Source organism: Agelaius phoeniceus, chromosome 1, assembly GCF_051311805.1.
Source record: "Agelaius phoeniceus isolate bAgePho1 chromosome 1, bAgePho1.hap1, whole genome shotgun sequence".
Classification (NCBI taxonomy): Eukaryota; Metazoa; Chordata; class Aves; order Passeriformes; family Icteridae; genus Agelaius; species Agelaius phoeniceus.
Window position 1 is genome coordinate 111791293 of NC_135265.1, and position 24938 is coordinate 111816230.

The 24938-nt window shown below is 40.7% G+C and overlaps 1 protein-coding gene across 5 annotated transcripts in view; it reads left to right on the top strand.

Annotated features, from left to right (window-relative positions):
• The window catches only part of MAPRE2 (microtubule associated protein RP/EB family member 2), a 97309-nt gene that overhangs the window by 70104 nt on the left and 2267 nt on the right, over window positions 1-24938 (top strand). For 3 of the 5 annotated variants that reach the window (XM_054629155.2, XM_054629173.2, XM_054629164.2), the window contains 4 exons: window positions 2270-2415; window positions 4351-4564; window positions 15446-15585; window positions 19979-20134. In XM_054629155.2, the coding sequence (XP_054485130.2) occupies window positions 2270-2415; window positions 4351-4564; window positions 15446-15585; window positions 19979-20134 (656 nt within the window). Of the gene's footprint in view, window positions 1-2269; window positions 2416-4350; window positions 4565-15445; window positions 15586-19978; window positions 20135-24846; window positions 24931-24938 lie in introns of all 5 variants that reach the window. The other 2 variants (XM_077185367.1, XM_054629145.2) reach the window with 1 other exon arrangement.

The window sequence follows — 24938 nt, forward strand, 5'->3', positions numbered from 1 at the left end:
ACAGCCCAGCAGCCACTCCAGTGTTGTGTCAGAGAACAGCTCCTGCTGCCAGGTGGATGCAGTCCAGTGTTTTCTGCCCTCCAGTGCTGTGCAGACCCAGGACCACCTCCTGGCTGGCAAAGGTACAGAAACAGCTGCCAGCAGAGAAAGCACAAGGAAATACCCTAACTAGAGAGAGACTGTCTAAAGGCATGCAGAAGGAATTTGCATTACCAGCAGAAGGAGAAAAATCTCATGTGAACACTTTGGGTTTCTAGTTTTCTAAAAGGATCTAGATGAAAGGTTGTGCAGTGCATTTTTAGGGCCTCCAGGCAATTACTTAGATATCAGAGTAAAGCTTATAATTGGGGTATGGGGAGGATGAAAGGACAGAGTTAGGAACAAATTCAATTTATAATATTAAATGATTGCATAATAATCCTTTTGCATTAAATTAAACAAAAATAAGTGTACTCAAGCTATGCATTATCTGTATATCTATGCTTTTAACTGTAATGTATTTTTTCCATTGCCATGTATTTACAAGTTCTCTTGCTAAGGATGAGTTTTGAATAGCTAATTGTGTTTATAAAGTTTTCTGTAAGAAGATGCAAATTTGTCATCTGATGCTTGCAACTTGCCAGAAGGTGCCTTTCCCTTTAGGGAATATTTTACTTTGATTCCTAATCATATCAAGACCATTGCAAACAGCTAAGCACAAGGTGTCCTTGGAAAATGAGTTTTTTTAATAACCATTTTCTCCACAAAGCTAGGCAATGTGAACAGATTATTTTTTTAAATGGCAGTGGTTTTCAGCACTACAGCTGGATCTTGGTAAGTCCCTTAGCAAAATTTGTGTTGCTATTTCAGAGAACGTTTTTGGACTCTTCTCTTAAGCTCTTTTTCTGTTTGGGAAGTGATGATCTCGGTAACCCTTTGTGTGATGGCTGGCTGGATACAGAGAATGAGAACCATCTCGTGCATGAAGTTGGTTGTGTCAAAACATACACATACCCACGGAGAAAAATGACCTTAAGTTCAAGTTATTGTTGACTCTCCTGTAAAACTGGGCAAGCCAGGTGTCTGCTTTGTTACCTTGGTTTCTCTGTGAACACTCAGAAATATTTGTGATAAAAAATCATTGTTGATAGTGGGCTGAACTGTAAGGTGAGATCTGGACACTTTTTGGTCAAAACTAAGGGGCACTAAAAGCACAACAGTCTTTTTTGTGGAAGTGAAATTTAACTTGTCAGGGGTAATCAGGCAATCACTTCCCTGCCCTGATGCTCAAGCACAGAGGCTGCACCCTCTACACTCCTGTGTGGACATCACTGAATCTTTGCCAAGTATAAAGTATTTTGTAGAAAAATCTTCTGAAGAAGAAAGAAAATTGCTTTTCCTCTGATTTACTTAAATATTTTCATCTTGATTTCTAAACACTTGAGTGTGTCAGCACTAAAGGTTTTGCAAATGACAGTAGCATGATGCTGTAGGAGGAAGCTCCCTGCATACAAGAAATGCTGTCTCTGTTAGCCATCCTCAGGATGCTGGTTAGAAATTTTTCCATATCTTTGCTCTGGATTAGTTATACACACACACCCCTACTGTCTGTAAGTTCAGAGAGCTCTCAAAGTTGAACTTAGGAAGCTGGCTGAGAGAGAACTAAAGCTGTTAGCCCGGCCTTGAAAGCTATGGGTGGACTATGCTAAAACCTGCTTATTTAAATGCTTTTCTCAAGAAATGAAAATCGGTAAGGATGTTGCAGAAGGGTGGGACCTGACTAGTGTGTTTTAACAAGCTGGAGCCTTGTACTTTTTTTTTTTTTTTTTTAATCGTGGTTGGATATAATCTTAAATAACTGCATTGGATTTGCTTGGCATTTGGATACAAGGGCCAGAAGAAAGATGATCCTGGCTTGTTTGAATTCAGGGGACTGTGGGGATTGAGGAAGCTTATTAAGAGATTTTCATTTTCACTGTTATCTTCTCATTGTATGGACAGTCCTGCTGTGTATGGGGACTCCAAGAACATCCATTTCACTTTGCATTAGTTGAGGTGATTCCTCAGATGCTCATGGCAGCACATTGTGGATCCAGACTGAGTGGGAAAGAGCCACTTGAGCATGCCACTGCTCAATGTACATTAGATAAGTAGGTCTTGGGTGCATAGTGTGAGGCTGAATTACAGCAGGGGCTTATTCAGCACTGTTGCTTTCTGCTAATGACATTAAACACCATTTGGTCTTAGCTGGGTGCATCTGGATTAACGTCAATGCATTCTCTCATTGTAGGAGCAGCTTACTGCCAGTTCATGGACATGTTGTTCCCAGGGTGCATTAGCTTGAAGAAAGTAAAGTTTCAAGCAAAGCTGGAGCATGAGTACATTCACAACTTCAAACTTCTGCAGGCGTCATTTAAAAGAATGAATGTGGATAAGGTAGGAATTCTCTATTTATATTTTGAACGCTACATGTTTCAAAACTTACATGAATTGTGTAAATTGATAAATAGGGGAAACAAACTTCAAAATACTTGAAAATGCACTTTTTCAACTTTTGGATGAAGAACTAGAATTGCAATAAATGTTCTTGACCTTTCATCATCTGAAAAGGGTATTTGGGCGTGAAGGGAGAAGTTTAGCGTTTGGCTTCATTTAGGTACAAATTGAAAATTGAGTCCACATGTCTGCTGAGGAGTTGTGCCATCTAACTCATTGTATCTTAATACCAGAGACCCTTTGATAAAATTCCATGTGTTGGAAATTCCTTGTCATCAGTGAATCTTCATTTTTTGATAAATACAATTATTGGTGACCTAAATTTCCAACAAAACATATTTGAAAATATGCTGTTCTTACAAGTATTCCATTTCTTTTGTCCAAAGCAGGGTTTGAGGAATTTAAATTATTCAAAAGCTGGAATAATTTACCCGGTGATCGAAGAGATGGGTAGCACATGTGATCTTGTAAAGTTAAGAATGGAAACCTCTGAGAAAATGCTTGTTCAGGCTTAAGGGATTTGGTTTATGCTTGAATGTGAGAGTTTGACAGACTCACCAATATAAATTACTGTGTTGATAAAAATGAATAATGGAAGTTATGTTATCATGCTTATAATTTTACACTGATGCACTACCTGTTTACCCTTTTAAGGTTCTGCTCTGGCTTTTAGTGTTGCCTTATTCTGCAATTTAAACAGTCATAACAGAAAGTGCCTTAAGACTTCTACAAAGAACTGGAAAACACTCATTGTTTCATGAAATGTTATGGATACTTTACTATTTACAGTGTGATTTGCTAGTGAAACACTGGGAAGACTAATGTAGTCAATTTTCCAGTAGAGAGCAAATTTATCATGCCTTTTTAATGCAGAGTTGAGATACAAATGGAACAACCTGAAAAGACATGCAAAATGCAATGTCAATTCTTGCAGAAGCGTCATAGATTTATAAAATGCTGTACAGTTGGCTTAATCCTGAAGAAGAAAATGAAAACCCTTTTCCAGCTGAAGATTCCTAACATTCAAGAGGCATTGAGGTCCGCCTAACTTGGCTGTTTAATCAGCTGCTTGAATTAAGCAAAGCAGGGCAGCTTTTCTGCAGTTGTAGACCATGTCTGCCCACAGTGTCTAGAAGCCTTGAGCACTCTGATATTGGCTGAAGACACCTTTTGGAGGATTCATGTCTATGAAAAATTTCTAAGATATTGATATTGAGACATCCTCATAGCCTTGCCTTTCTTTTAGTAGAACTTTATAAGGCATTTAAGTCAACTTCTGCATGTCCACAAACTGTTCTATGTATAGGTATATGTGGAACAGAAAGAAATTACAAGGTTAAAACCTCAGGCTTGGTTCATATGACGACCATGTGCTACCAAAATGTAGGTTGGTTTGAACTTTAGCGTGTCTTGGAAAAGCTGCTGGGCTTTGTAGTTCAAACAGTAGGACAGAGAGAAAGGAACATCTGTCTGGAGTTTTTGAAGAATTGTTTGTTTGTAGTATGTCAAACTGTACCATGTCCATTAAAACCAGAAATCCCTAGTTGGCTGAATATAGTGTTAGTCCCAGGACAGTGTCATTCATCATGGGATGTACCCATGGGATGTAAGGAGCTACTTCTGTGGAACCATAGCTATAAAAGCTTACATACACCCTATGTATTGCTACTTCAAAGGCTGGGTCTCACTGGGTTTTGTTTTCATTTTTTAAGAGCACTTGCAAATTGCCCCTTTCTTTTAGGAGTAAAACAATGGCAGAGGTTTCTTTGTTGGTGCAGTTAGTAGATTTTTATCAAATAAGTGTGTATATATAATTTTTATATTTTAAAAAAACCAGCAGTGATGTAATATTGGATGTTAATATCTACGTTTTAGGTAATTCCTGTGGAAAAACTGGTCAAAGGGCGCTTCCAAGACAACTTAGATTTCATTCAATGGTTTAAGAAGTTCTTTGATGCTAACTATGATGGGAAGGAGTATGATCCTGTGGAAGCTCGACAAGGCCAAGATGCTCTTCCTCCACCAGATCCTGGTGAACAGATCTTTAACCTGCCCAAAAAGTCTCACCATGCAAACTCTCCAACTGCAGGTATTTTACCTCTTAAGGAATTCCATTTCTCTCTCTGAACACAATTATAAACTGTGATCCACTCTACCTACATACTAGTTTAAAATTATTTCCTTGGGTGGTTGTGCCATTCTTTCTGCCTTATCATGGGCTTAGCATCTTGAGACAGCAGAAGGTTAACATCTTGTGTGCTCTAGTTTGGCCCAGCCCTACTGAGCATAGGGTGTCCTCCACTGCACTCCCTCCATGTAAATGACATGGACTCTGGTAATATCTGGTGGTGGAGACAAAGGCTCTTAACAATCCTGTTGCTGAATGTGGTATGTGCAAGTGTATTCAAGAACATTAAATGGAGTGTGTTCCTCTTTCACACTTCCACCTTTATAGGAAAATGCTTGCACAGGCTGATTTTTTTTTTAATTTTTATGGTGACTAAAATGTTTACAAATCTTAAGGGCTGGCCAGAAGAACAAAAATTAAGTTATTTTTGGGTTTATGTGTGCTTATTGTTCGGGTATGCTAGTCCTCCTAACTGAAAAACATATAGCTTTTGCTCTTTCACAAAGATACCTCAGTCTTCTAATTTTTTATTTTGTGCTTGTGTTGGGTTTTGCTAGGATAAAGATGACTCTTCAGAGGAGGTTGGTGCTAAATTTTGAATTTAAAACCAAAACAGTGTTGATAAGTCATGGATGTTTTAATTATTGCTAATCAGTACTTACACAGAGTCCAGGCTTTCTCACATTGCCTTGCCAACAAACAGGCTGGGGGTGCCCCAGAAATTTGGAGGGGACACAGCCAGGACAGCTGACCCCAATAGACTGCACAGATAATCCATACCACATGGCATTGTGCTTAGCCAGAAAAGCTGGAGGAATAAGGAGAAGGGTGGGGAGGGATGTTGAGAGTTACAGCATTTGTCTTGCCAAATCACCATTATGGGTGATGGTCAGGCTTTCCTGGAGGTAGGTTAATTCCTGCCTGCCCATGGGAAGTGGTGAATGAATTGTTGGCATGGATTTTGTTTTACCTAATAAACTGTCTTTATCTCAACCCATGAATTTTCTCACATTTCCCCTCCTGAGTTTCTCCCCCATCTCACTGCAGGGGACAGTGAGCCATCAGCTACGGGGGCTCAGCTGTCTGCTGGGGTTAAATCACAGCAGTGTTTCTGGAACAGGCCAAAGGAGTAAACCTGATCTTTGGTGTTTATGTAATGTGGCTATGACTAGTCACTAAGCAGATGCTGGTTTTGTTAACTGAGAATTAAGTGGAGACGAGCTAATATTTAAGAAAAAGAAATAGTCACTAAAAAAGTATTACTGGACATAGGTTTGTGCATATGGAAATACACATGCACATACACCTAATTCCTTCATTGGTTTGTCCTGGGTTTATGCTAACCCATTCCTCAAATAAGGATTAATATTTAGTTGATTTTAAACCTGTGACCTGTCCTCACATGGGCTTGGATATGCAGCAGTACTCACAAAAGCAGGGGCAGGTGTGAAGCATGAATCACCCTCACTTTTAGGCTGCCTTGTGCTCTGGAATCCTACCCAGATTTCAGTGTTCTGCTCTGATCACTTCTGACGTCAGAGTGGGGCATACTTGGCCAGCTGCCCTCAGCTCATTAGTGCTTCCAGGAAATAGGGCACCTAATAGCAGGCAGTGTTACTCTGGGCTTCTAAAGCTTCTTTACATCTTTATTTTGCACCCTCTTATGCCTAAACTTCTGAATTTCAGGGTCTGGCACGTTCCAATTTCCCATGTCATGTCTTGCACTCCCTTTGGAAACAGAAAACTCAAGTGCTAATGTCAAGATGTTGTCCAATTCAGAAATTGGAAAAGACATTTTTATTAAACACAGACTTTACTGTGCTTGTTAATTCTTCCTACAGATGGTCTGTTCTTCTCAAAGTCACAAATATGTCATCCAAACTAAAGCTGTGCAGGTGACAATCCTACAGAAATTGAATAGCTACTGGAGTGGAACCAGCCAGCTGATGTGGAGGATAATGCAGTAATGTCACGTTGTGTTGTTGGTTGTATGAAGAGCATGTCCTGTGCCTTCCCAGCCTTTGTATGGAATTGTACAACTGAGATAGTGTGATGAGTCTTGATAAGATCCTGTGGCTGTGAGAGTTAGCTTTTTCATGGAAAACATCCTTCATTATTAACCTAAATATTGTCCAGAATTATGACATGCTGGACACTAGTTTAATTTCTGAGCTGAGGATGGTGGGGTATGGATATTACATGATGTTTGGTGAAATGAGAGTTCCAGCTTTCTTTGCTGCTTGCATTTCAGAACAGAGCTAATTCAGTTATGTGCCAGTCATTCCATGGACTTACTGAATTCTGGGTGAGCACGTTTTTGTGGCACTGATGTACAGTGCCTTTGTGCCTTGCCTCACCCCATCACAGAACCTGCACATTGGAAGGAATGGGAGCCTTTACTGATGCTCTGGGAGGAGTTCTGTATGCATCTGCAAACTTGAGTGTGCCTCATCTCCTGCTGTTTGGGAGTAAATTGGGATGATGCAGGAGCAAGTTCTGGGCAGCTGGGAAGTTACCATGACAGATGTGCTTCTGTACCTCTGTCTTCCACACTTAGCTGGAAGGGAAGGAGTATTCATTACAGCTGCTATAGGAACCATAATATAAACCCCAGGATATTGTTGGCCTTCTGGGCTGCAAGTGCACATTGCTGGCTAAGCTTCTCATCAACCAACACCCCCCAAGTTCTTCTCAGGGCTGGTCTCAATCCATTCTCTACCCAGCCTGTATTTGTGCCTGGGATTGCCCCAACCCAGGTGCAGGACCTTGCACTTGCCATGCTGAACTTGATGAGGTTTGCACAGACCCACCTCTCAGGCCTGTCAATGTCCCTCTGGATGGCATCCCTTCCCTCCAGCACGTGACCACACCACACAGCTTGGTGCCATTATTAATTTGTATGGTTTGCTCTACCTTATCAATGAAGCTTTGAAGTTTTAGTAGTACTGCCTGGTCAGTTCATTAACAAAACAAAAGGTAGCACTCATGAGAAAAAATAAGGAACCCAGAAGATCTTTCAGCATAATCCAAAAGTTTTTAAACAAAGTGCAGTGGACATACCTGAATGTACACATCTATTGTTTGGTGTCAGGAGCAAGCAGATATATGGGTACTCATTCATATTTGGAGGTTTGGCAGGCTTTAAAATATGCCTATTCTAAATTGATTAGATATATGTATTTCTAAAGGAATAATTTACTTTAGCTACTGGCAGTTTCATATGCATTTCAGGTGATTGGTTTTGCTCCGTAGAGTAACTCTTCCAGTGCCCTTTGACAGAGTTTTGGGCTTGAGTGATTTAGGAGATTATTGTTCACTATTCATAACTGCCTTATAACACTGTTCTGACAATGTATTTTCAGAGGTAGACTAAGATACATGTCCTTGAGTTAACAAGTGGTCAGATCCTTAAAGGCTGCTCTGAAAACTTATCCAGAAAGGTACTGGCATGAATTGAAATTATTTTTGATATTTTAATCAGACTCTAAAGCTTGAAGGGATGCCTGCTATCAGGTAGCTGCTTCCTGTACCTGTAAATGGATATTAACCTGTATCTCTATAAATGCAGAGTGTAGTCTTTATTTAATTTGAAAAAGAAACACTTTTAGAAGAACGCAAAAGTTGAGAAGTGTAAAAATGCACTAGTTTTTGTGTTAATTGGTGGGCAGACCAGCAGCCATAGCCCTTCCCATTCCAAAGATGATCCTGCTGGGGAGTCAGCGCAGGTCAAGGATAATGCAGCTCGGAAATGGAAGCATAAATAGGTCCCCACAACTAATCTGCTGTGCCACCCTCACAGTGCCTTGTCCCCTCCTTCAGGGACAGAGCCGATTTGTGGCCGAGCTGGCGGTGGTGCCGTGGGTGGATGGCTTTGGTAACGTGCCACAGGGTGCTTCTAGAAACAGCAGGAGCAGCAAGGGTTCACCAGGTGACTGCAGCTCCCAGGTGGGGAAATGAGGGTCTTTTCCTCCTTCAAGGAGCAGCACAAGGCACTGCTGTAGGTTCTTGGCAGCAGCACCACAGCTGCTTTTAGATGCCATCTGCCAGCCCTGAGCCAGCTTTCGATCTCCTACAGCCTCCACTCTGCTCTAATGCAGTGGTAAACAGCCTACAGATGTAGAGTCAAAATTGTGGTGCAGGATTAAAATATTAGGGCACTGTTGTTTGTGCCAGTTCTAATGCTCCCTGCGGGAAATAGCGGAAAAGGCTTCATCTGATCAAAATTGAAAATAGTGATCAGGTTGTCAGGATTTTAGCTTAGTGTCTTATGTAAGTATTCCTGTATGTCAGAGCAAATCTCCATGGAGCACTCTCTAGTGTATGGGTGGGGGGTGTCAAAAATGCACGGGTATAAGACAGCTTAATAAAATTAATTATTTATATGCAAGCTAAAATTGTGAGAGGTTCTTAGATCTGAAGGCTGTTAGATTTTTTTTTAGTTTGAAATATTCAGTGAGGGCAGGATGACTAAAGCAGAGCTGGAAAATACTGGAGGATCACATGAGGGCTAAAAATACTCACGCTATGACAGGGAAAATAACCAGGGCAGAATGAACTGTTTGTGCATGAATGCATTATATATAATGTGCCATCGAAAAGCCAATTGCACAAGAGGAATACTGATTTTCTGTAGGGAAACAGTATATCCTGCTGTGACAGATGTGCTGTAAATTAATTTTGAGGGATAAAAATACTCAGCAAGTCCGGTCTTTATTTTAGCAGCTAGTGATACAATTAGAACTCCTGGGAGAGTGGAGAACTCCTAATGCTTTTTTTTTTTTGCTTTCCACCAAGACTTGCTACCTTTTTCCCCAGTGGCAGGCAGTAGGTGTTGGCAATGGCAATCTCTGCTCGCTGTGGTTCAGTGCTGCAGGACAACGTGGCAGAGCTAGATGGAAAGAGCTGCAGGGTGACAAACGGAGAGTGTTTTCATCGCTAGTTCATACAAGGCCAAGGAATTGTACTAAGCGAGGGGAACAGCATGTGCAGTGACAGCGCCGGCCTGGGAGGTAAAGTGGCTCAGCTGTAATACAGACACATCTCCCCTGCCAGCATGAGGAGCATTTAATTTTTAAATCCACTGAGCTCGAGAATTTAGACCAGGAGGCAATGCGCTTGCAGTGCATGAGCCAGGGCCTTTTTTCAAGAGAGATGATTGTGTTGGGAAAAGCAGTGGTGAAAATGGCAATTTAATTTTCAGTGTACCATGGGTGTGGTCTGAGTGTCTGTGTCACACAAATGTTGCACATTCTTTCCTTTTCCAACATGCATTTCTTTGTAGATTTTTTTTTCAGATTTTCCTTTTGAGACTGCTTTCTTCTTAGAGCTAAGCAGACAGTGAGATTTTAGAAAACACAGGTTTTTAAGAGCACTTGAAATTTTAAATTGTGTTCTTCTGTTAAGCCTATGGAATGGTTCCATCTATTGAAGATAAATGTTTGCCTACTTAAAGATATTTCTACTGCAAATAGAGGTTTCAGCTGAGAAGTGAACTCAGCTGTTGATTATTTTAAATAATAAATAAATATTGGTTATTTTAAATCTAGAGTAAAATCTTCATTTTTGATGGGGGGTGATGGGAAAGGCTTTGGTTAGTTCCCTTCTATCAACTCTTGTATTAAGGACAAACTGAGGCAGTCAGACCCCCAGTAAAATTTTTTATTTAACAGGTGGCTTCCATTGGATTTTCTTACTTGGATAGCACTCTTGAAATTGTGAAAGTTTCAAGTACTCATACACACTTCTCTTTGCCAGCTGTGGCAGACAGGATGAATGCAGAGCTCACCAGGCTGTACTGGACCAGCAGCAGTGAAAGTTTGAGGAGCTGAGAGGACAGAAGTGTCCTGCCAGCCAGGGGAAGGCAGTGCCACAAAATAATTAGGACAGCTGCACTGCAGCATGTTGGAATTCAGAGTTAAGTCAGATTTTGTCTGAGGTCGTTTAATTCCCATTAAGTATCATTTTTCATTGCTTATTTCATTAAGTGTCCCTAAATTGAGCATTTGCTTGTGTCCTGGTGTAGCTACAATAATAAGAGTGTGTGAATATTAATTAATCTGCTGTTCTCGCTCTCTTGGTTTAAGCGGGTGGAGAATTTTTCTTCAGCTTGTGAAGAAATTACTGTGGCCTCTTGTTGGGTTTGGTTTTTCTCCTGTGGTATGAGTCAGGAATATTCATTTTATGAAATCCTTTAATTTGACTAAAATAGACAGTGAGTGATTCCCAAATTCCACTGAAGCAGTGGTTGTGTGGGCTCAGCCAAGTCTTGTGCTTGCTTAGGGCTTCCATTGCTCTCCACACTCTCCTTATGCACGTCCACACTGTATTCATGCACGTGTTTCCTTGAAATTTTGCATAAATATTTAACAGCATACTAATTACTCATATAGCTTCAAGGAAGATTTCTCTCTAAACGTTAAGTAGGTCTCTTGTTACAAGACTGTGCCTGTGATGTAAAGAGAACTGGAATTTGCAGCACAGCTTTTTTGTACCCAAAGCTGCATGGTGCCAACATCCTCTGTTTTATGTTGCAGAAGTTTGCATCTGTTTGTAGAACTTAGGTATTTAGCAAAAAGAATAGTGAAGCTGAAACTGCGTGGGATACATTTAATTATGGGGTTTTTTTAACAAAAAAACTAGTAATTGTTTCTGGAGTACCACAGATGGAAACCTCGAATGCATTTCAAAGCTGGCTCATCTTAATTCAGTAAAAGAACAGAATAATTTGTCTTTCAATTGTGAATTTACTTTTCTTATCTCTGCTAGTGTTATGTGGGCAGATACAAAAAGTTATCCAGGTGCTAATTAAAACAGCTGCAATACTGTTTACAAAAAAATTCTAACTGGGACCCTGCACTGACCTAAAATCAGAGCATGCTGTCACAGAAGTTCTCACAGAACAGTGGAGGTGGGAAGACACCTCTGAGATAATCCTGTCAAAGTGTTCTGCTGAAAGCAGGGTCACCTTGAGCTGGTTGCCCAGGACCATATCCAGTCACATTTTGAGTATCTCTAAGGTTGGAAACCCCTCAAGCTCTCTGGACAGTTTGTTCCAGTATTTGATAACCCTCAGAATGAAGAAGTTTTTTCTTATGTTTAAATGGAATTTCTTGAGTTTCATTTTGTGCCCATTGCCTCCCATCCTTTGGGGACCACTGAAAGGAGCCTGTTTCCTTCCTTCTTTGCACCTTCCCTGGTGTAGATGAGATCCCCCTGAAGCCTCTCTTCTCCAGGCTGAACAGACAGAGCTTTCTGACCTGGCTTGTGTGTGAGGTGCTCCATCCCTTAGTCTTTGTGGCCCATTGTTGGACTCTCTCTGTCCCATCCTGGGGAGCCCTGAACTGAGCTGAGCATTCCTCATGTGCCTCTCCAGTGCTGACTAGAGGGGGAGCATCACGTCCCTCAGCCTGCTGATGGTGCTCTTCCCAGGGCAGCCCAGGAGGCTGCTGGCCTTCCTTGCTGGAAGGGTGCTCTGCTGGCTCATGCTCAGCTCAGTGTCCACCAGGTCCCCCAAATCCTTTTCTGCCACAGTGCTTTCCAGTCTTTTGGCTGCCAGCATGTTTTGGGGCATGGGGATGTTCCTTTCCCTGCATGTCTTTGTGAACATCAGCAGTAAGCTTGAAGAGGAATTAATAATGGCAAACTGTTATGTTGCAGATTACAATGCAATTCTCCCTTACTGATCAGGGAAAAAAAGATGATTATTGGATACTTTTCACCTAAAATACCTGTATAAAATTTTGTGCTTTCTCAGAATGTATAAATGGTCATATATAAATATTTTTATGGAAGAAATTATGTTGGAAAGAATTTAAACTGTTTGGGTTATGTAGTCCCTCTGAGCAGTGCATTAGGAGTTATTCCGTTATTGCACTAATTGACTGCAAAACCATTGCTCAACACCAAGTCATTAAGTCTATCAAGATCTTTTGTCTCTGTTTAGATATCTGGCTGTTTCAAGTACTTTGCATTACTCTACCAACCAGCATCCTTTAATTATTTTATGAAATTAGGCTTCTGCTACTTACTTCTGGGCTGATTATGAAACAAATGCTTTAGAATAAATGTGCAGTAAGGCTTTTTTTTTTCTTCCAGGATATTTTAAATTAGAAATCCCTGAGCATTCTCTGGTGCAATTAAGCTCTATCCAGCTGTTGCTGATACTTCCTAGTCACTAGTTAGCTGGTTTTTATCTGTGTTGCTGAAATTGGAATATTGTGGTTATTTAAGAGCTGATCCTGAGCAGTGGAGCAAAAGTTGATTTCTTTTGATTTGTCTGGACTTTATAAAGCTTAGTGGCACTTTGCTGTAGAAATCCAAAGGGCTTTGTTGCTTTCAAAGGAGGGCAGAACACAATGCCAATGTCAGTGCTGCAGGCACTGGGGATGAGGCTTGCTCAGCATGCTCTGGGAGGGCATCTCAGCTGCAAATTAGAGAGAATACCTGGGGATCAAATGTTTGTGCCTGCTCTTTCCTTAGGTCTCTCTGTGCCAACTTTAAAGCATTTACTTTTCAGTTGATACCCTGAACCTGCATCTTGTAGTTGTAGAATACAGTAAGAAGTAAATGTTGCTGCTTTGGTCATTAAATAACTTGAGACCCAACTAGAATGCTAGAGTCAAAGTGATTTTACTTCATGTGTGTGTTCTTATTGCATATTTTGACACTAGTTTACTTCTGTTCATCTGCTAATCCAAATGAAAATTATTTTCCTGGCTTTGAGAACATTTTAGCAATCCTGCTCTAAACCAGCTGATTTTTACTTAGTTATAATATGGGCTGAACCTTGAAAGCATTGAAGGCAGAATGGTAAAGTTTAGACAATTTCATAAAGAAAAATAGCAGCAAAAGATCTTAGCATTATTAACGATTTTCATCAAATGATTTATTCTTTGCTGGTCTAAGTAGGATGTGAAAAAAGTCTCATTTCAGACATATACACAACACTGAATTTTCCCAACTTTATCAAGCCAAACAAAACAAAAGGGAAAAAACCCATAACAAAACCACAAAAAAAACCCCACCAGCATGCTTTTTTCTCCCCTTATCTGTCTTATATTAAAGAGCATAGAAAAGGAGGATGGCTGTCTTGCACAGAAATGTTTACACATGCTAACTGAATTATCAAGTTGTTTGTTTGTGTTCTGTTGGCTTTAGGTGACCCAGTTAATACAGAGTTATCCATAGGGGTGGGAGGAGATTCTTTCTACAGAGGGAGGCCTGTGACTAAATCAGGAAAGCTTAAGTTTGATTAAATAACCCATTGCTGCTCTCCTTCCCCATCCCTTTCCAGCTCCTCCAATGAACTACTGTCACAGTTCTAGGTCAGTGAGACTCTGTGAGCTCCACAGTCTGGGCATATTGACAGCCCCACAGGCTGTCTCTTCCTCTCCCTGCCTCCTTGCAGTTTCTTCCTAGTAATGGCTTTTTTTAATACATTGGTTTTACAAAGAATTGCTTTATTAAAGCATTTTCTGACACTGGGGATACATTGTGGAAATGACAACTTAGAACAATTTGTGGTGTGCCATAAATTAAGTAATCCTATGGGAGGAGCAGCTGGTGAGGTGTGGGGTAGAAGGTGGCTGCTGAGAAAGCCTGGGCAAAACCCCTCTGGAAGTGGTGAGCAGCAAGCTCAGAGCTCAGCTGGGAGCTGGATGCCTGCTGGATCAGGGCTGTCTCCTGTGTGGCTCAGGGTTCAGAACTGACAGCATCTGATGGTGGAGGATGGCATGGAGCCTGTCAGCACATTTGGATGACTGTGTTTTGCTCGCTGTAGGAATCAGTGATGAACATGGGTGCTGCTGAGCAGGACCTCTGATTCACGTGCCTGCCTGCTTAATAAATCAGAGAGGCCAGAGGGAGGCTGGGTTTCTGTTTTGTCTTCTTAACCAAACTGGTATCAGATGTCCCTCCAGTGCATCTCGAATTTATTCCTTGTTGGAGGGAATAAGAAAAGGCCAAGGCAGAGTGCAGTGCCTGTGGGAGCTGAGGCAGGGGAGGAGCTGTGAGCCAGGCACTTGTGTTTGGGCTCAGTGACTGTAAGGAACAGCCAGCATCAAGAAATGAAAGGGGGAGAGGCAGAGCAAGGCGTGAGGAGCTGCCTGGGAGGTTCCTGTGAAGGCACTGCAAACCCTTTCACACAACTGCTGCTCTGCTTGGGCATTTATGTGCCAAGTCATTGTGGGAAAAGAGTCATGCACTCATTACTGAGTATGCACTCATTATTTGCCATTTTTGCTGGTGAAGATGTTGCTCCATATTCTGGCAGCTTCGCAGCACAAGTAATTAAAAAGAAATAGGAAAACCTAAGGATATCAAAACACATCTTCTGGTCACTGTGGCCAACTGTGAGTTCACCAATGGGTTTAATTCTGCTCTGTCTGAGTTTCAATGCCCTTGTCTCAGGGTGGTTTACATTTCAAAATGAAAAAAGCACAGAGGCAGTTTAGCTGACTATTTCAGCTCTGTCTTTCTCCAGGGAAATTGAGGATAGCTGCGTATGTTAAGTAATGGGATGGGGGAATGCTCTTTTAACAGCATATTTTATTTGAGCTGAAAGCTGCTCAGATCTAAGGGAACTTTTTTCTCCTGGTGTGATGTTGTTTATTTTGGTTTTAGAGTTGCCTCACTCTCAGGAGCAGACTCAGATTGGTAGGAAATGTGGGTTTTCCTTTCCCAAGGCATAACAGCAGTGGAATTTCCTCTACTGTCACCTTGAAGTAAGAGAAAGGATGGATGGCTGTGAAATCAATTCTTGTGTTTCAGTACCAGGTTAATAGGAATGCATTTATTATAGAGATCAATCTTGTTTAATGTTTACTTATTTACTGTGTTTTTCAGGTGCTGCTAAGTCCAGTCCAGCTTCTAAACCAGGATCAACACCTTCTCGCCCATCTTCAGCAAAAAAAGCTACACCAAGCAGCTCAGCATCCAAATCAGATAAAGATTTGGAAACTCAAGTCATACAGCTCAGTGAACAGGTAAATTTGCTTTAGGCTCAAAAGTAGATGCATTCATTGTCACAGGCAGGCATGAAATCTAATACTGTCTTCTGATGAATGATGCTCTTCAGAATTACGAAGGGACAAAAAGTGGAAATAGTTCAGCTGGAAAGAAATAAAAAAAGAAGAGATTTATTGTAAAAAATAATGTCTGGCAGAGATGACTGATTTTTGCCAGTATTTTTAAATTATGATCTTAGGAGTGACACATAAGTCTTGCTGAAGCATGGTAATTTTATTAGATGTTGAAATATATCTTTTATTTCACCTGGACAGGAAAAATCCGAATAGTGTCTTTGCTCTTGTGTATTACTAATTTGAAATAAATCCTTTAATGTGCCACTGTGGAGAAAACAAGCCTGTTTGTCATACCAAGGTGTTAAGAGATTTGCAGTTAAAGTGAGTCTAGAGCATTATGCTCTGCTTTCTGGAAGGAAGGTGTTAAAGAAGCTAACACACCATTTTCATTTAAAAATGCAATCTACCTTTCTGAGAATACATAGTTATTGTAACTATATTATAACTAAATAATGTTTTGTGATATAATTTAAAAAGTTCAGAATTTCTGTAATGTTAGGAATGTAAGGGCTTCATTTTTGTTTATGCTCTGGAGCTTTACACCATTCTCTCATTTCTGAACTGCAAGAGTGGCTGCACTGGACAAGAATAAATACCTGCATCTGGCTTAAGACTGTGCTGTCAGAATGGTGTAAATGCCACTACTATGTATGAGGCCTGATCCCTGTATTTGTCCTTGGTGAGGGAAAATGGAAAGGAAAAAACTTGTATTTTAGAGTTCCTGGCAGCTGCATTCAGGAAGCAGTCATTATTCTGAATCAAGTATAATTTTCCACAGTTAAGGACATTTCAGTTTCAGACTTTCATTGACCTGAACAGCAATGATTTCAGTTTGCTGGGGCACTGTTTGCATGTTTTTGATGAGTTGTACACTGAAAGGTGGTGGATGGATAGCCACATCCCAGACATGGCTTTCTGTGGATTCAGGGTATCATTCTGAGCAGCAGAGAGCACAATGGGATCCTCCTGTTTTCCAAATGGGCTCTAGATTGTTGCTGCAACCGAAAAGTTTTTAAATGTTGCACAAGGAATGGATGTATATATTTTTCATGGAATCCTTTTTTTTTTAATCAGTGTCGAGCAGAGTTCAAATGTCAGCTTAATGCAACTTAAACCACAACATTTGTACTCAGAAGTCAGAATGTGTTTGCTTCAGGAGGAAGAGTTGGTTGGCATCTGAGCAACATAAAAACATTTGATCTTTACTGAAACAGACAGTCACTATCACATCCACTGCTAACATATTCCTAGCACGTTCCATGTGTGAAAACCTTAAGCTTTATATACAAATAACCCTGAAGGAAAACTGGTGATTTCCCCCATCACCAAAGAGAAGAAGAAATTTTGAGGATATGAAAAACTGATTCCTTAATAGCTAGTTTTTAAGAGACATCATCTAGCTAGAATGGTATGGAAGCCTTTTTTTCTTAATGCTGACAGCATTTGGTATCTCATTTCCCACTAATGGATACTTGTAAACCGTGCCGTATTACACGAGCCAAAAAAGCTATGCTGCAAGCAGCTCTGAGCCAGGTTTTCCTGACCCCCAGTGTGAACATGCTGCAAGAGCCAAATTGCCTGGTTTTTACTACTCTGCAGCAGTTGTGGAGATGAGGCAGCAGCCACCATTACTGTTTCTGTGTTGATTATAAGTAAGAAATGCTGAATTGTGTCTTGGATATCAGGGTCCTATGTGGCTCTAATAGTTTTTTCATTCCTTTCATGGATAGCAATCGAAGGAGATGGAAACATCTGAACTTCCATGCAACCTGTAGCAGAAAAGTTTAATCAGTGGGGATGTCTGTACACTCTGTTTTACCATAGTGTAGCTTGATGAGCTATTTGTAATAATTGTAAGCGTCCCTAACATTTGCCAGTGAATGGCTCCCTACAATCTTAAAGTTTCTCTTAAAATCATCTTCAAACTGTGCCAGTAAATTAAACTCCAAAATTAAATTCCAAGGAGTGTCACTCTGCACTGGAACTTGATTACCCATAGCATTGAAATTACTCTCTCCCAAAGAGTGTCTGAGGGCAGCTGAGGTGACAACACAAACCAGGGGCTATTGCATACAGAGAGGGACTTTTACAGATGGAGAATGGTCCCAGGAACTATTAGCTGTGTGCTGGTATACATATAGTTTCTGAAAACAGCATCATTGTGGCTTTTTTGCCTACAGTTGGGCCTAATCTGCAGCCTAACTAGTAAGTGCCAGCAGAGAAAAGTCCAGTCAGTAGGAACTGCTGCCTTTGCACCCATTAACTGGGTTGCAGAGGGGTGCTTTCAGTCCAGAAATAGAGCATGGGAGCTGACATGAGCTGTTCCTCAAGTGTCAGCCTTCTGGCATGCTTATGGAAGGAAAAAGTAAGATGCAGATATGCAAAGTGTGTGAAGAAATATGAATTCATGTGGCACAGACAGGTAGCTGGAGCTGAAGGGAAGCATATCTAGTTTGGTTATAATAATGTTTACTATATACAGTAGTTAATTAAGTCTGTGCATATGTTTATAGAGTTTAATGATTTTGTTTCTTTAAACAGCATGAATGTGAGAGAATGAAAACAGGAGAATGTCTTCATAGTAAATAGGTCAGAAGGGGAGATAGTCTCAGCTATTAGCTGCCAGTTTTTCAGCTGAAGTTCATTGTTTTCCCAAGCTCTAGCAAGCACAGAGCAAGAGATCTGGAAGCAGTTACATTCTTATTCTGGCTGGATTCAGGCATTGCTCTCAAGCAATATGCTGTGGCAGTTCCAGAAGGCACATCTTAATTATGAGGTCTTCATCTATAGATCAGAATATTGTAAACTCTTGTTTCATTTTGCTATGCCTACTTTTGTAAAAAAGTAGTTAATTTTAAGGTGACTGGTCATTATATCCATAATGGATTCAAACTGTCAAGGAAGACTTGAGTGTCACACTTAGACAGCTGGTCAGAAATGAATTAGTGCATAAATGAGGTGCCCTGAGATCCTGCTCTGGTAACAGGTCAGTTCTGCTGCTTGATGCCTTTGAGAGTGCAATCAAAGGTCAGAAAAAGGCATCCCTAGCTCAGCAGTCATGGAAAAACAAACTGAAAGGATTTAGTAGGCTATCAAAGCATTGTTTGAACTCTCCTGGTATTTTGACTAGTGAAGGAAATAAATTAACTTGCAGTAGATCTGGCAACACAGAGGTTTCTATTAAATCATATTACTTCACTGAAATGTAGTCTGGTATGATTTCATTTATTTAGCATGTTTTATTTAGAAAATCATTTGTATAATTGCAGGATTTAAAATGTGAATGTTTGGTTGTAATTGGATGTGATTGTGGTCAGTGTGTTTACTGTAGACAGCTTTATCTGTGATTATTTCTGTTGGTTTTTATGCTGCTGTCCTCTGAATTTCTGAGCCACTTAGATGTTCTCCTGATTGTGTATACCCCATTAGACAGAAGTTTATATGTTATGCCCCCACAAAACCTCTCTTTTTAAAATATATATGTATAAAAATATATTGCAGCATCTGTCATGATTTATACAAAGCCTAATCATTAACAGCTACATTGCCCATGAATTATTTGCAGCAGTCCTAGTAGTAAAATTGAGGCTGACAGCATAGCTTGAAGACTCTTGTGAGCAAGGTTGCAAGGAGAAAGGTACTTGGCATTTGAGAGAATTTGTTGGTAGAAACAGCACATCAGTCAGAGCAGGTAGCCTGTGGTACACCCAGTCATGGCAGCAGAGAGCTGAAACGCAGGTTTGTAAAATGTAGTAAGTGAGGAGGCAGAACAGTAGAGGTGAAAACCAACACAGCAATAGCACATTTGTAACTTGAGGACCTTTAATTTCCTAACTAGATTATTTCCATCCTCTGCTAGTTCAATGTATTTTTAGGCAAGGAGACATTGTAGGTTTCCCAACAACTACACATTTGTCCAGGCAAAATAATGCAAGTACTGAGCTGAAAGTTTTATTAGTTACCACTATATGACATTTCTGGCAATCCTGTTAGGAGACATGGCTTAGGTAGCCCTGATTTCCTCACTGCTGCTTTGAGCTTCAGTTTAAAGGAGTGCTGAGAAAATTGACCTTTTAGGGTGAAGGTTAAGGAGTATCCAGGGGGAGTAGTGGGGGAGCCTGATTCTCTGTGGGGTAAGGTTCAATTTAGCACTGCAGAAAGAAAACTGGACTTCATTTCAAGCTAAAAAATCAAATATGTATTTAAGATCGTTTCACATACAAAATTTTAGACTGTGTTCTTTTGTCTGTAGTGCACCTCAAAACTGATGCATCATGTCTTGGTTTATGTGCAGGTACATTCATTAAAGCTTGCACTTGAAGGCGTGGAGAAGGAAAGGGATTTCTATTTTGGCAAATTAAGGGAGATTGAACTTCTCTGCCAAGAACATGGGGGAGAGAATGACCTTGTCAATCGGCTAATGGAAGTCCTTTATGCTTCAGATGAACATGTAAGTTGAAGCTTAATGGTTTTTATCTCAACAAAAAAAGCTTAATTGCATAAAATTTTACTGGTGTAGTATTGGGTCATATCCTGTATTTAGAACTGCAGCTAGGATTCCTGTGACTCCTCCCCAAAAAGGAGGTTTGCATTTGAAATTGCAAACAACAGACGTTTAGCTTGAGGGGAGGATTCAGGAGGTTTGTTGCTTTTCACTGCTTCAGTGTAGGTTTTGTATTCTGGGTTTGCTGAGCTTTATCTAAAAGGGGAGGGTCTCTTTCACAATTTTAAATTGATTTCATATGTTTCTGAGCCTGTTTTGTTTTTCTCATCTTCCCCCTATGTGCATGAAGTCTTTTACTCATGTTCTTTTGTGTGTTGCAAATCACAAAACTTCTGGCAGAGATGCTGTTCGCTGTCTACAGCTGTGAACCTTCTCTGGCCCATGTGTTGGAATATGTGTGGTGCAGGTTGCCAAATACATAATTATATCTACAAAGATAATGCTCTTTAGCATTTTTTATCCTGTTGCTATAGGCAAAATTCTTTCTTGTGCAAACCAAATAATCCTCTATTAGCAAAATTTCAGAATGTATTGTCTGCAAGATTAAGCAAGAATCTCATTGCATCTTAGACTTAATGTTGTAGACACTGAACAAAGCAAGAAGCTGCAAAGGGTGCTGGTTAAATTCCTCAGAGACATTCAGGGATAATGATTCAGTGGAGATTTAGATGAACGACTCCCATTCATGTTAACTAAATCCCTGTATGGATTGTACTGACAATTGACCCTTCAGGCACCAGTGGAGGAAGGCTTTGGCTCCAGAGTGTACAAGCATCAACTTAATCCCTCGGCAGCACTGTGGTACCATAGGCTGTTCTTACATCTGCTCCCAGAAAGCTGTTGCAGCAGCAGTCAGCTGACTTAGTTTTATATCAAAACTAGTGCTGGAGGAACTACTAATTCAACATACTTTTTCTAAAAGGGGCTAATGTAGGGCCTAAGTGTATGAAAGTTAGGTGCAAGAGAACCACAAGTTTGAAGCTAACAGGTGCCACTGCTCAGATGAGAAGTGACAAGGCAAAGAGGATTTGTTCAGCAGTGCAGAGTGAGTGCTAGAGAGGAAAAGGAGGAGGAAACCATTATTTTCACAGGAATAAACAATAAGACAAATTTGCCAGGCATGTGATAACAGGGTAGAAGTGTTACATATATATAGTGGTCAGGGAAAATGTCTTCTGGATTCAAGAGCAGTGATTTATTTATAAAGCAAAGCCAGAAAAATCCCTCTTCTCCCCATACCCCTACCACATCTATCTGTCTGTTGGCTTAAATAGCAGAGTGGTTCCACATCAAGGAATGCATTTGTTGCTTTTCCTTCTGCAGTATTCCTTACTGGCAGAACACATTACAAAACATTCTACTTCAGTCCGTTTCCCAGTGTTTTATCTGCTTCTTCCCTCCAAGCCTCTCTCTGATGAAATCATCATCCATGCCTGCATGTGAACTACATACAACTGTGCTTTCATCTAAAATGTGGTTGCTGTTGGAGACTGGGTGTGTCACTGCAGCAGGAGAGCACTGCTCCTCCACAGAGGAATGCAGAGGCCCATTCCTAACACAATTTTTTTGTTCCTTTTGGTGGGAGGCTTGATCTCCTCAGCTTAACAGATGGACTGTGACTTGCTGAGGAAAGACTCAAATGTATTAGCACTAAGCCAAAGACTGTAGCTTAGTGCTGATTCAGATTCTGCCTGCTTTTTGGTTTTGGACTTCACTCTCTTATTGCCCTGCTTTGCCCTTCAGATCTGAGTTGTTTTTTTTTTTTTCTCTCTTCCTCTGTAATGCATTTGTCCTAAGCTAAATTCTTTATCTTGCAGTATTTTGCAGGTTAATCCCTTGGTGACAGCAATTAGGCTTTCTTAGTCAGGCTATGAGGCTGTTAGGTGAATTATGTGCAGAATTATTCAAAATGCAAGTATAGAGTTCAGTCCCTCAAAGAATCATTCCCCAGGTGTTTGATTATTGTAGTGTTGCATTGAAGAGATTTTGATCAGGTTCATGTCTTGGGGTGGGAAGTGGAGTAATTATTTTTCTCAGAATTTCAGTTTATAGTGTAGTTTCAGTCATGTCATCTCCTAAGCTTCTGTTTTGCTTAGTTCAGTAAGAACTAATTTTTTAAGACTAAATATTTTCTTTTTTCTTTTTTTTTTCTTTTTTTTTTTTGTTTGATTTTGGTGAATTTGAGCAGTGCAAATATCAATCCAGTTGGTTCCTTCTCTTTAGAGCCTTTCTTCTCTTTTCCCTATTATGGTTCTGCTTAAACCTCACCATTATGTCTCTGCTTAGGCAAGAGGGATATCATATCTTCTACTCTCATTTAACATTTGTCTGATCAGTCTGTAGGCCTTTGTAATTTTTAATTATGAATTGGTCATCTGTTATCCTACTCCTTCATCAAAAACATCAAAGTTGCCAGAGAACAGTGAGGGGTGGAGAGATGTGTGCTCTCAGTGTGTAAAGCGCTTGGTCATGTAGAAAAGCTTTTGCTTTCCTACACAGGCTCTTGTGGTTCAGTTCATGTAGAAGTTGGGAGAATTGCTCATGTTGGGCATCTCACTTGGTCTGCTCAGTTTCCAACAGCAATTGCTCAAAATGCAGCTGGTTTGGTGACTTTCTGCTCTAGCAGCTTCTATATCTGCTGCTACTTTTGGAAAGGGCCCCCACCCTCCCCAACACCAAGTTTTCATAGTCTAACTCTTCAGTCTACAGGCACACCTGAATAGTTTGAAGCAGATAGATCTAAGGGTCAAAAGAGACCATCTCTCAACATGGGAGACAGAGATGACCATGGTCATGTGGCTCAAGCCAGAAATAAATGCTCTAAATAGATCTTCCACTACTCTCCTTATTAGGGGATTCTTTTCAATGAGATTCCACGGTCCCAATGTAATTGGACTCTTATGGTTCCCATTTCATGTCTTTATACAAGCTGTACATACTGAAAAACATGTCCCAAGTCTCAAAACACCTTCTGAGGTAGTTACATTATAAGGTTCACTATTTCCATCAAAGATAAACCTGACAAAATAGGGGCCACCACTCCTCTTCAGAGCTGTGGAATAGATTCCACTCCCTGTGCTTAGAGGCTTTTCCTGTTGTACGGATGAGAGGAAAGCACGTACATAACCCATAAAGTCTGCACAAGTGGGCTTTCTAACAGTGCATCTCATCACTCACAGGGCCTATGGAACATGTGCATTCCAGAGCAGGTCACCTCAGCACAGAAGGAGGGTCAGGACAGATGGGGTTAAGGCAGCATCACTCACTGCGGCTAAAGAAGCTTCAGTTTTCTCACCCTGCAGGGCAGGGTCACATTCTCCCAGCTGTCAGCTCCTCCCTGTGAACCTCCTGTTCTCTGCACATCCTGCACCCTTGCAGCTCATCACAGGAGCTGCAGTTTTTGGGTACTTGCTCACAAAACTATTTTGGCATGATGTACCTACTGTATGTAATAAGGGCATCATTTCCCCCAAGGGGCCAAAACGTGCTTAACTTCAGCTGCCCTGACTGATGTGTGACTCCTATCTGAAAATGGCACCTGAGTGATAGAAAACTTGCTTTCATTTGAAATTGGGCTGTTCCAAATGTTAGGAACCTTATTCTACTTTTGCCCTTAGATAAGTATTTTACTGCCAGAAGGGAATTCATTTGTTTCATAAGCTGCTCTGACTATTGTGGAGAAACTAAAATGATGGCCTTCCTTTTATTTTGATTTTGCCTCAAATTTGAAAACTTAGCAGTAGCAATTTGTTAAAGTTTGTTGTTCAAGCCGCTTGCTTCTAACAAAAGTTAGAGAGCCAGGCAAGTTCTGCAGAGGTAGCCCACTGGGGATGCTGGATTTTGAATGGCAGCTCAGTGTGCTGGAAAACTGTTTTCCTTTGGAACTGCCTAGGGCAGAGCAGTACTAATGCAGGGCAGAGCATACACAAGAAGGATCTCTTCAGTGAACCGTGCTGTGGAAAGATGGAAAGCACTTGAGAGGAAAGCTGTAAATGCAGCTGTGCTTAATGGCAGTCCAGAAGGGATGCTCTAAAAGTCAGCCAGACTTTTTGAGCTCAGATAACATTGAGGTCAACTCAGGATACTAAGCCTGTTGCCTGTAATTTGAAAGTTGTTCATAACTGGTGTCACCTGCAGCGAGCATACAGCCTTTCCTTGTGTCAGGGATTCATCTTCCAGTGGGAATGTATATTTAGAGAGGCAGTTTTGGATAATACTGAGAATAAAAACAATGGGAAGTGATTACTTAGTAATTAGTGCTTTTTACAGTAGCTCTGTAAGTCAGTGAATACGGGGCTCTTCCCCTCAGCCTCCCCAAGAAAATGTGTTTGCAAGTCTATGGGAGTTGGCATGGGAAACGTAAAACTTTTGGGAAAGTAATATGCCTGACCTCAAAAAAGAGGCTGTGTTGAATTTTTCAAGCAGGTGATAGTAAAAGTGTCTTGTCCAATTAGTGATCTAAACCTTGAGAGAAGATTGTGTGAAAACTACAGCAGACAGGTTCAGAAAACCTTGGACAAGCTGAAAATGGGCAGATATAAGGATGCTGTGGTACAGGATTTAAATGTTGGCATATCACTGTCTAACTGTTCAAAGTGTTCGTTCACTCACCAGAACAGATAACAGATAGCAATGTTGAAAGCTGACTTTTCTTCTAGGGAATTACCAGTACTGCATATGCCTCAATTAGAAGTAAAGAAAGTACATTTCAATATAATTTTATGAGATGCTGCTTTGCTCAGGTAACAGC